Below are 11,616 nucleotides of genomic sequence, written 5' to 3' on the forward strand. Positions count from 1 at the left end.
TCTCCTGGAAAGAATGGATGTGGGACCTGTCATTCAAGTTGAAGAAGGAAATCTGACCCACTTCATAGTCCAGGTAAACACCAATCCCTCTGGGCTTCCTTTTCAAGGCCAGAGGAACAGGACAGGCACCTCCTGCCACATAGTCTCCATCTTGCAAGTGAATGGTCCACCAACGCCTGTTCAGACCAGACCTTGGCTGCTGCTGCCCCCTGCTGGAAGGGAAGTGGCTACACAGCCCTATGGCCCAGATGGGTTTGTCATTCACCTGCACCTCCCAGTAATGGCCGCCAGCATGGAATTCTTCAGAACCCAGAACTTCAAGGTCAAGTGGAGGGGTCTGTTGTCTCTGGAGATCTTCACTCCTTCTCATCCTCAGTATCACAGATCGCTTGTCCTTGGACACACAGAGAAGAGGATGTGCAGTGTGTGGATCCAGAGTCACCTCTGCTCTGAATTTCTGTTCAATCTTCTCCAGAGCTGAAATCTGTGGAGGGAAACTGCACCTCTCCCTCCTTATCTGGAAGGAGCACACAATTGGGACCTCCAGGCTCGCACACTGGTGATGAATCCTCTTGGCATCACTCAGAATGTTCATGTCTGGCATCACACTCCTCTTTGAAACCTCCTGGAACAGAGCCTCAGTGGTGGAGATGCAGTCTTTAAAATAAGTGATATTCTTGTCTATTCTCTGCAGATTGTTGTCTTTCTCTTGAGTTACTCTAGAGACAGCTGCCTCTTTATCGCTGTCCACAAGTTCAGCCAACTGCTCTAAGTCAGAGGCTAACTCTGACTTCTGTTTACTTATTTGGTCTTTCACTTCCTGGAACATTATGTATTGCCTCTCTTCCACTTCCTCTAATTTCGCTAAATGTTCCATCAAGAGTGTGGTGGAACCATTTACCTTGTGTCTGTAATAAGAAGCAGCCTCTTCCAGAGACCTTACATGGTGGTCCTTTTGGTCATGGGCCTGAACACAGCCAGGACAGAGCACCTCCAGGTCCTCCTCACAGAAGAGACTCAGCACCTGGTTGTGCCTCTCACACAGGTTCTCTTCTTGCTGCCTCACTTCATTGCTGCTTGTTTGGATGAACTGAGTGTTGCCAATCATTCTTGCCAGCTTCCTGTTGGTAATCCAGTGTCCCTTCTGACATAGGTGCCGGCACACAGCGCAAGATGAACTGTCTGGAGGATCCTTCCAGCGCTTTTGGAGGCAGGACTGGCAGAAGTTGTGCCCACACTCAATGGTGATAGGCTCTCTCATGCAGGTCAAGCAGATGGGGCAATTGAACTCTGCTAGCATTGCTAGCGAGACTCCTGATGTCTCCATTGGGGAAAGTGACAGGCTGGTTTTCTTCTGCAACTTACTTCTGAGGATTCCCTTGAGTAGTAAGTCAATGTCAGGTCTCTGTGCTCACTTTCCACAGGAGTGGAGCACAGTCACTGCTGAACTACAGGAAAAATAGCCCCAAGTGCAGAGGTTGGTGCCCAAAATTTCTACCCAATACCTGAAAAACTCAGTTTCAGTGAGTTTGTTGCCTCAGGTATCTGGATGAAAGTTAAGGTCCATTAGCAATTCTGATTGCAGGCAGTCATTCCTCCAATGTGGCTACTCCACCTGAAGGAGAGAAATCACCAGATGTAAAATTGCTCAAGGTTTGTTTCAGATTGTGAGAAAATGGAATTCCCCAAATTTAGACGAGTTCATTGAAACAGAGAAAATGTCTCAGAAACTAGGTAAGATGAAATTACACTAATGCACTAATTGTTTCAGCTGGTGGATAGGAATGTTTGCCTTGAAAACTGCATACTCTGTAACCCCTGCTCTTTCAGCTATATGTTAACTTGTCCATTTGGCTTCTGTAAATGCTGCTTGCTTCCTCCCTAGAAGATAAGAATTGAATGTTCTCCTTGAAACTTATACCCCAAAGATAAATTAGCAAGGACATACAGGACCCCCCCCCCCGACTTTTCCCTTTTAAAGGAGGGTGAACTTCTAGCCTGGTTATCTCTGAGCGATGGAACCAGATTTGGTACTAACCTGGGATCACTCAGCTGAGGTTTGTCTTTTGGTGTCGTCTCTGTTAAGTCTGAGTAATAGCCTTATTTTCATTTTTTCAAACTTAAGAGTAAATTCCTTTTATTTTGTATTGGTTTGTATGGGTTCTGATCAGAAGTGCTCTTACATTTGGCGAGCCAGGCAGGAGCTTTAAAGCCTTCTGACTGACCACAACAGCTGACTAAGGTTCTGCTCTGTCAGATCTCGAACTGATTCTCCTTGGTCTTGTGATAGCTTTGATCTTTGTTGTTCTATATCAAATAGTTTTTTTCTGACTAACCACCCCAGAGATAGGCTACTGGCTATAACCCACTTCTCCTACAGCCTTAGCAGTGGTCTGATTCCTTGTACATTTGTCTTTGTGTGTGTTAATTGCCCTCCCTATCTTACTTATAGCTCCTCCTCTTGAATACTGTTCTATCCTTTCAGCTAAGTCTTCCATGAGGAGATTGGTATGGTCTGAGATAACTGAAGGTGTCTGGTCAGGGCACCCACTGGCATAATGAAGCTGTAGAAATCTATAGAAGGAAACTGTCTTACTGGCCTAAAGTCACTACTAGCTTGAATTTGATGTATCTATTCAATAAAGCCTCTTACTCATAGTCCTCTGTGTCTGTGTCTATTGTGGAAGTTGGATTAGAAATGAGCTTAGACATCCTCCACTATGTCCTGTGTTGGCCTCAGTTTGTCTTAGTTTGCAATGGGTATGGTGAGAAACAAAACTTAACAAGACCCTTCTCACTATCCTCACTGAGGAAATCAGTGAAGAGTCAAGAGTCTTGCCTCCTCCCAAGACATTTCTGCCCACATCAACTACACAAGATGGGGAATCAGGTGTTAGCACAGAGGGTTAAACACAGGTGGCTCAAAGTGCAAGGACCTGCATAAGGATCCCGGTTCGTGGTCCTGGGGGTGGCACAGTGTAAAGCTTTGGACTCTCAAGCATGAGGTCCCAAGTTTGATCCCTGGCAGCACATGTGCCAGAGTGATGTCTGGTTCTTTCTCCTCCTATCTTTCTCATAAACAAATAAAATATTAAAAAAAAAAAAGATCCTGGTTCAAGCCCCTGACTCCCCATCTGCAGGGGAGTTGCTTCACAGGCAGAGAAGCAGGTCTGCAGGTGTCTTTGTTTCTCTCCTCTTCTCTGTCTTCCCCCTCCTCTCTCCATTTCTCTCTGTCCTATACAACAATGATATTAATAACAACAACAGGGTGGGGGTAGATAGCATAATGGTTATGCAAAGGGACTCTCATGCCTGAGATTCTAAAGTCCCAGGTTCAGTCCCCCACATCACAATAAGCCAGAGCTGTGCAGTGCTCTGGTATTTGCCTCTGTGTCTTTCCCTCTCTGCATCTCTCTCAAAAATAAAGTAAATAAAATACAACAAAAAATAACAACAACAATAACTACAACAATAAAACAACAAAGGCAACAAAAAGGAATAAATAAATATTTTGTATTATTGTTTTTATAATATTTTATTTATTTATTTATTTATTTATTTATTAATGAGAAACACAGGAGGAGAGAGAAAGAGTGAGAGATCACTCTGGTACATGTGCTGCCAGGGATTGAACTCAGGACCTCATGCTTGAGAGTCTGATGCTTTATCCACTGAGCCACCTCCCAGACCACATAGATAAATATTTTAAAAAACATACAAGATGTGACTAGGTCTGAAGAAAGTAAATGGGCTTTGATACATTATCTCCAGATGCTAAATCAAATCTCCCTTCACAATCTGCACTCTGGACATGCTGGATTCATGGAGGGAAAAATGGGCCCTGGCAGTCCCTCCAGCCTTCTTACCTGGGCTGGTGGCTTTTCTCTCTTCTTTTGCAGGCTCCTAAGGTGTGATCCACATGCAGGAGTTGTGAGGCAGTCTGGAACTGAAGTGTGCTCTCTTCTGATGTGAGCAGAGTACTTATGTGTCCCCAGGTGGGCGGAGCGTGACACCTACCTTCAGTAGCTATTGGCTCAGCATAGTGGTGTGTGTGGCTGGCCTGGGACTGAGAGGATGATGAGCTATGGTTGTGGGATCCCCCTTAATGGGATCAGGCCAAAAAGGTGTGGAGATCTACACAATCTCATTGCTACCTGTACATCCCTTCCCTAATCCCCTCAGTGCCCCTTAACACCACCTTTACTGGGAGAGTAGTGAAAAGTTATTGTTGAGTTACTTTTCTCCCCTGAAAGTCTGGCTGGATATCATTTGGTTCTTCTCACAGTCTGTATTCTGCATTCTTGCCCAGAGATCTTTCAAATAATCTTCTTATATCTGAAAATTTATTTCTAGGTTTCAGTCAACCTCATGTGTTTCCAGCTACAACTCGATCTCTTTATTTTTGAAACATTTGAGAGTTGAATGAAGTTAAAGGATCAATGAAACAAAGAGAAACCAGATATCAGTGTTTTAGAGAAAACTCATCCTATCCAGAAAAAAAAAGAAAAGAAAAGAAAAAGCTAAAATTAGAAGATTCCCTCATTGAAAATGTTGAGGAAGAAGTTAGAGCCTAGAAATGGGAGTGTTTACAGGTATGGCTGGAATCCTGAGGGCAGAAGGACCACTTAGAGATAGGAGTGCTTATAGGTGTGGCTGAACTTCTCTGTTCCCATCTCTTGGAAACAGAGTTGGCAGTCAGCTGAGGTAAAGAACAAACACCTCATCACAGACCCCTGCAAGCGTCAACCCGGCTTTGACCTAGCACATTATGATTGGGCCCTCCTCAATCGCTATCGAACAGGCCATGGCCAGTGCGCCGCTATGTTCCATCGCTGGGGAGCCAGAGACGACCCGAACTGCCCCTGCCGCTCCAGCTCCAGACAGACTATGACCCACATAGTCAACGACTGCCACCTCTCCAGATTCAAAGGAGGTCTCGAAACTCTACATCAGGCTCAACCTGACGCTGTTGACTGGCTACAGAAGAAGGGCAAAAGCTAGAAGAAGAATAGGTGTGCCTGTAATTCCAAGGGAGGTAGGGACATTCAGAGATAGGAGTATTTACAGGTGTGGTTTAGAAGGTGTAGGCGGGGTTTTGAGTTTAGAAACTGGAACCTGACTGTTCAGCCTCTCCTTTCCCCTGAACACAACCAAGTATTTCTCCATCTCTCTCTCTCCTCTCTCTCCCCCTCTCCCTCTCCCTCTTCCTGTCTTTCCCTCTTTTCCTCCTCTCCTCCCCCACTAACATATGAGCAGTTTTCAGTCCCGCTTCTTTCTTTTTCTCTACCTCTCTCTTTTCCCCTAACATGTTTTGTTTTCAGTAATGTTTAATTTACCTGAATAATCATGCTTTCCCATAAATTTTTTTTTGTGGAGATCGGCATGATGAACTTTGGGAAAGGGGGGAAACAAGTGTTGACCTTCCATCCCCACCCCCCATGTCCCCCTATAATAATTCAAAAATATCTAGCTGATGTCATGGACTCAGTTTAGTCTGCATCTGGCTACAGTGCTCACTGGGTTTACATAATTGCACTTAAGTCATTATTCTGATATTTTCAATTCATATACACTTGAACCCTAGTAAATTATATATTACTCTAGTGTTCTATTTTGCATTGGAAATATCAAGAATCTTAAAACAATGCTTTTTTTTTTTGTCTCCAGGGTTATCTCTGAGACTCTGAGCCAGCATTATGAATCTATTGCTCCTGGTAACCTTTTTTTTTTTTCTCTTTATTAGATACGACAGAGAGAAACTGAGATAAGATGGCAAGTAGAGAGGGAGAAACAAAGGGAGACACCTGCAAACCTGATTCACAGCTTGTGAAGTGTCACCTATGCAGGTGAGTAGCCAGGGACTGGAACCCAGATCCTTGCATGAGTCCTTTGCACTTCATAATCTGCACTTAACTTGGTTACCTACACACACACACACACACACACACACACACACACACACACACACACTGAATAATGATTGTTTTTTTAGTTAAGATTTAAGTAATATGAATTTCTGTTCACCAACTTTATTGAAATAATTGTTCTTTTTGCATGTTTTTGAACTATGTGGGTTTTAGGCAAAACTGGGTGGGGTATTAAAATTAACCAGACTTCATTGATTTAGGGCAAACTGTCTATCCTGGTTGAAGAAAAAGAAAAAGTCTAAAATTAGATGATTTACTCACTGAACACAGACACTAAAGCACCAGAGGCTACTGTCCAAACTATTTTTAAAAAAAGATTTGATGTTTGGCAAATCCTGATTTAGCAAAAGTATTTAGTCTAAAATTGTCATTTTATACTGGTATACCTGTTTTTTAAAAAGGCCTTCTAAAATTATATAAAGATATATAAGCCAACTCTAGTCATTGGATTATCAATTTTAGTGAACTCCTAATATGAATTTGTGTATGTCTTACTGGTTACAAATGTATGACTGCAGCAGTGATACCCCTTCAGTTATACCACCAGGTTCTCTTAGGGGGTCTCCCAGGGGCAGTAAAATGGCCCAGAAATGGTAACAAATTGGAAATTTCATTGTGCTAATAAGCCCCATATCTCTGGGCAGGTAGAGAGGTAAATTAGACCCTTCTTCTTCTAGCGTTTGCCCTTCTTCCGTAGCCAGTCAACAGCGTCAGGTTGAGCCTGATGTAAAGTTTCGAGACCTCCTTTGAATCTGGAGAGGTGGCAGTCGTTGACTATGTGGGTCATAGTCTGTCTGGAGCTGGAGCGGCAGGGGCAGTTCGGGTCGTCTCTGGCTCCCCAGTGATGGAACATAGCGGCGCACTGGCCATGGCCTGTTCGATAGCGATTGAGGAGGGCCCAATCATAATGTGCTAGGTCAAAGCCGGATTGACGCTTGCAGACCCTAAAGGAGACTAACTAAATTAACCCTTGAAACTGGTGGGGGATGGGTATCACTCCTGTATCAGGCCTTTCTGAGAGTGCACTGCTTCCCATTTGTAAATAAACTGTCTCCTTTTGAAATTGCTTTTGGCAGACTGCTGCTGTCATGATCCTTGATGCTCTTGTCTCTGACCCATGCCACCACTGTTACCAAGTTCTTACAGATCTCCAGCCTATATTGCAGGACAAATTAGAATGCTGTTCTACGAGCCTTTGGGAAGGACCAGTCACTAGCTCAACAGAAGCCACCAGTGGTAGGCATTGGGAGCTGGCAACCTCAATCTACAGGGAAGTGGACATTGACATGGCCATCCGGACACCAGAGACATGATTGCATCTGGAACCTGGTATCCAGATCTCTGCAATCTGCTAAAGACTTTGGAGGACCAGAAGTCATGGACACCTCCAGTTAAAAAATGACTATATTGCAGTTAAATGTGTGAGGGACTTCAGATCACTAGGATCTGGATTTACGCCCAATGAACAACAGAGAGGACCCTGTCACTTGCTGCCCACTCCACAAGGCATACTTGGATACAGATGCAACCAGATACAGATCCTGTTTACCAAGAAAGAAAAAAAAGAGCAACCTGTTGAGAGGTAGAGATGATGGGGGGCCTAAGGCTGTATGCGACTGAGAAAGACATCATAAAATACTTAATCAAATATTTTTGTCTTACCTACTTCCTATTTCACTTCCCTCAATCACTCTAAGTCTAACCTTGTCAAATAAAGTACAAAAGCTGGGTTAGGGCAAGAGACTGGCACACTCTAATGATGGACTTTTGGTCATTACTGGGCCACCCCATCATTCTGGGCCCTAGTCAGGGAATCCTGGGATTCCCACATAAATATGATCAGCCCCCCTCTAACAGATTCCCCCTTCTTCACCATCACTGGTCATCTCCATCTGGAACAACATCATAAACCCTCTTGTGGGGCTTTACAGGAGCTTGCCCTCAATGTAGAACAGCATTGGTAGAAACTGCCCCACTCTCGAAAGGGAAGCTGGGTCAATATATTCTGCCACAGGAAGAAGATGGGCTCTGACAAGAGTGCAGGCTAGAACATTCCTAATTATGACTTTGGGATGCAAGCTCTGATCAACAGGGATGCAGAGGGTATACGGGTTCTAAGGCCAAATATGAATAGGCAGGGGCACTAGGTCAGATCAGTGGGGTTTACAGTTAACAATAGTTATATACTTCCCCCATATTTGGGTGCTACTCTCTGCCCTGATCCAGCTTCTAGTCCTATTCCTAACTCAGATACCATCTTTACAGACAATACTTTAGCTCACCTGCATGATATCTATAGAGCTCAAGCAAAATTAGTAAAATCAAGGGTCCCTTGGAATATACCTAAAATAGACTTCCTAACTTCTTCCAACATGAAGACTCCAAACCTTATCTACTGTATTCCTACCTTCATTTTCCTGGTTATTCAATACTTTGTTCTGCTTTATATCTTAATGTCTTTTAGCCACCAAGTTGCAGATGAAACCATGACACCAACCTGACTTTTCTGAGCAGATGACCTCACCAGTATGTCCTGGAACCCCAATTCCCCAGTCCTACCCCACCAGGGAAATAGAAGGACAGGCTGGGGGTATGGATGGACCTGTCAGCACCTATATCCAGTGGAGAAACAATTACAAAAGCCAGACCTCCCACCTTCTGCACCCCATAAAGATATTTGGTTCATACTCCCAGAGGGGTAGAGAATAGGGCACCTTCCAATGAAAGGGAAGGGATATGGAACTCTGATGGTGGTAATTGTATGGAATTGTATCCCCTCTTATCCCACAATATTCTTGATCATTAAGTCACTAATTAAAAAAAAAAGAGCGAAGAAAAAAGCAATATTAAATAAAAAATTACCTGTCATATGAAATGTCAAATATATCCAGTAAGATAAAAACATAAGTAAAAAAAAACATCCAAGTACACATACCATATGCTTTTATCTACCCTTCCTCAAAAAAGATTTACAGGGATACTGCCTAGGGCAAAACCCAGCAAGCATCCATTTCATTTTCACATGGCATTTGAAAGTACTCAAAACAGAGCACCCCAAGTTTCTCAGAGCAGGAGAAGGGATTGAAGAAAATAACTCAGTTCTGACGATCTCTGTGATATAAAGACCCAGCCTCAGACGGCCATCTTTCTGTGCCGAGCATGTCTGGTGCGCAAGACAAGTGGCCTCAGCTGCGGGGGTCAGTGCCCAGGTCTGTAATCAGCACCTGCAGCTTGCAACACGTGTGTTGCTTTAGACAAACGGAAACAGGTGAAACTCAGCTAAGAATTTGTTCTCCTGATCACAAGGCAGTCAGTGGCCACTTCACTTGAGAAGGGAAAACATCTGTGCAGGGCAAAGAAGGAATGATTCTCATCCCATTCTACAGCACACTCGAGGCAGCCACTGATTCTCTCCTCCCCATGATTTACACACAACCCCACCAGGGCCCCAAAGGACTGCAGAAAGTTTATGAGCATTGGGACAGGGGTCTCTGTAGCTGAAAGATTTCCAGTTCAGTCAAGATCTCATTAAGTGTGATATAAAAGACAAGCCCAATGAGGTTTGCTTGTCCTCTGAGGTGGGGCCCTGCAGAAAGGCCGAGCTGGGGGAAGGGTGGCACAGGGGACTGCTGACCTGGACCAGTGATTCTACTCTTTCAAGACAGATCAAGACTTATCAGAGCCAGCCTTAGCAGGTTATTAGGGTATCTTGAAGGAGGAGGGGCATCAGCACAGATGAGGAAGAATCAGTTGTTGCTGAAGCAAGCTCAAGCAGGCATCTCTGTCATACTCTAGAAAACTATTTTTATAGTTTCATAAGGCTTAGATCATTAAAACAAAAATCACCATGGTATAGATTATTTAAAAAAAAATCACCAAGGATTTGATCACTAATACAAAAATCACCAAGGCTTTGATTATTAAAACAAATGTCACTGAGACCGGGTGGTAAAGCAGCTGGTTGAGCACACGTGTTACAATGCACAGGGACCCGGGTTCAAGACCCAGTATCCACCTGCAGGGGGATACTGGGTCCCATAGGACCTCTATCACCCCCCTTCCTCTTGATTTCTGTCTCTATCCAATAAATAAAGAACTAAAATAAATAAACAAATAAATCACCGAGTAAGAACAGTACAGGTAGGGAACATTTCCTGCTTCATGGAACATTTACATTCCAGGGGTATTTTTCTCCATAGAGATCACATCACAGTTTCTATGTCTTTTGTTATTCCTGTAACTGTGTGCTAGGCAGATGTCCTGTTGATTAATAGTCTACCTATTATGTACATTTATTCTGTTCTCTTGTCCTTATGCATCAGAAGCCATGGTTCATAAAAAGTTCAACCTTGTTATATTTCTAGGGGGGTTAAACAAATTGAGCAGCCCATTTTTCATAAAATTTGCTTCATCGTTTGATAAAGAAGTTTTGGGAGTTGGGCTGTAGCAAGCGGGTTAAGCGCAGGTGGCACAAAGCTCAAGGACCGGCAGAAGGATCTCGGTTCGAGCCCCCGGCTCCCCACCTGCAGGGGAGTCGCTTCATAGGCGGTGAAGAAGGTCTGCAGGTGTCTATCTTTCTCTCCCCCTCTCTGTCTTCCCCCTCCTCTCTCCATTTCTCTCTGTCCTATTCAACAACGATGACAACAATAATAACTGCAACAATAAAACAACAAGGGCAACAAAAGGGAATAAATATTTTTAAAAAAGAAGTTTTATAAAGAAAAAAAAAAGTTTTGTTTTGTTCCTTACTGAGAAGACACCAAGGTGGTGCTGACCTGGCCAGCCTTTCCATAAAGTTAAATTATCTAACTGGAATCTATCTTTCTTGTATGCTCACTATGTGACCTAGGTTCTCATGTACTATTCCTGTATAAGGAAGTGGAAGCGTAGTGGTGGGTGGTAGATTAAAAGGCTCATTGTATATAGGTGGGTACCATAACTTTTTTTAAAATAGATTTTACTTATTTATGAGAAAGATAGAAGGACAGAGACAGAACCAGACATCACTCTGGCACATGTGCTGCCGGGGATCGAACTCGGGACCTCATGCTTGAGTGTCCAAGCTTTATCACTGTGCCACCTCCCAGACCACAAGGTACCATAACTTTCTTTCTTTTTTTTTTAGACACCTGCAGAACTGCTTCACCACCTCTGAAGCAACTCTCCTGCAGGTGGGAATCCGGGTACAGGAACCAGGATCCTTATGCCGTCCCTCTGCACTTCACGCCACATGTGCTTGACCTGCTGCACTAGCGCCTGACTGCCCCATAACTTTCTATTTATTAATTATTCTATGTAAGGTGGCCCCTTCACTGTGGGGACCACCAATATTTCTCTATATTTTAGGGGGACTGCTAAAGGAAGTGGTGTAGATAAAGGGGAAAACTATTTTTCCTATTGGAGCCTCCTGAAAAATTCTGCATTACTGATACTGCTTGGTTCATTCTGATCAATCTTACAGAGTGTAGTGCAGGTTTTGTCATTACTTTTCTTATTGGTCAGGCTCTGAGCCTGGCCATAGGTAAATATTATTAAGACTACAGGGAGCTTATTCCCAAACCCTATACATAGCAAAAGGCAAGATGGTTTCAGTTTGGCCTGGAGAGTCCAGCCGTGCTAAACTTCCTGTGAAGCTGTTACTGTGTCAAGCAGCTCGCGTGGCAACATCTGTGCCAAAGACCCACAGGGC

The 11,616-nt window shown here is 43.7% G+C and overlaps 1 protein-coding gene across 1 annotated transcript; it reads right to left on the reverse strand.

Annotated features, from left to right (window-relative positions):
* Nucleotides 1–261: 261 nt before the first annotated feature.
* On the reverse strand, nucleotides 262–1,327 carry LOC132534687 (tripartite motif-containing protein 75-like). Its single transcript, XM_060179154.1, has 2 exons — nucleotides 443–1,327; nucleotides 262–315 (listed from the first exon to the last, which is right to left on the reverse strand). The coding sequence occupies exons 1-2, from the start codon at nucleotides 1,325–1,327 to the stop codon at nucleotides 262–264; spliced, it is 939 nt and encodes a 312-aa protein (XP_060035137.1).
* Between the last annotated feature and the right edge of the window lie 10,289 nt (nucleotides 1,328–11,616).

This window comes from Erinaceus europaeus, chromosome 19 (genome assembly GCF_950295315.1).
Source record: "Erinaceus europaeus chromosome 19, mEriEur2.1, whole genome shotgun sequence".
In the NCBI taxonomy this organism is placed as follows: domain Eukaryota; kingdom Metazoa; phylum Chordata; class Mammalia; order Eulipotyphla; family Erinaceidae; genus Erinaceus; species Erinaceus europaeus.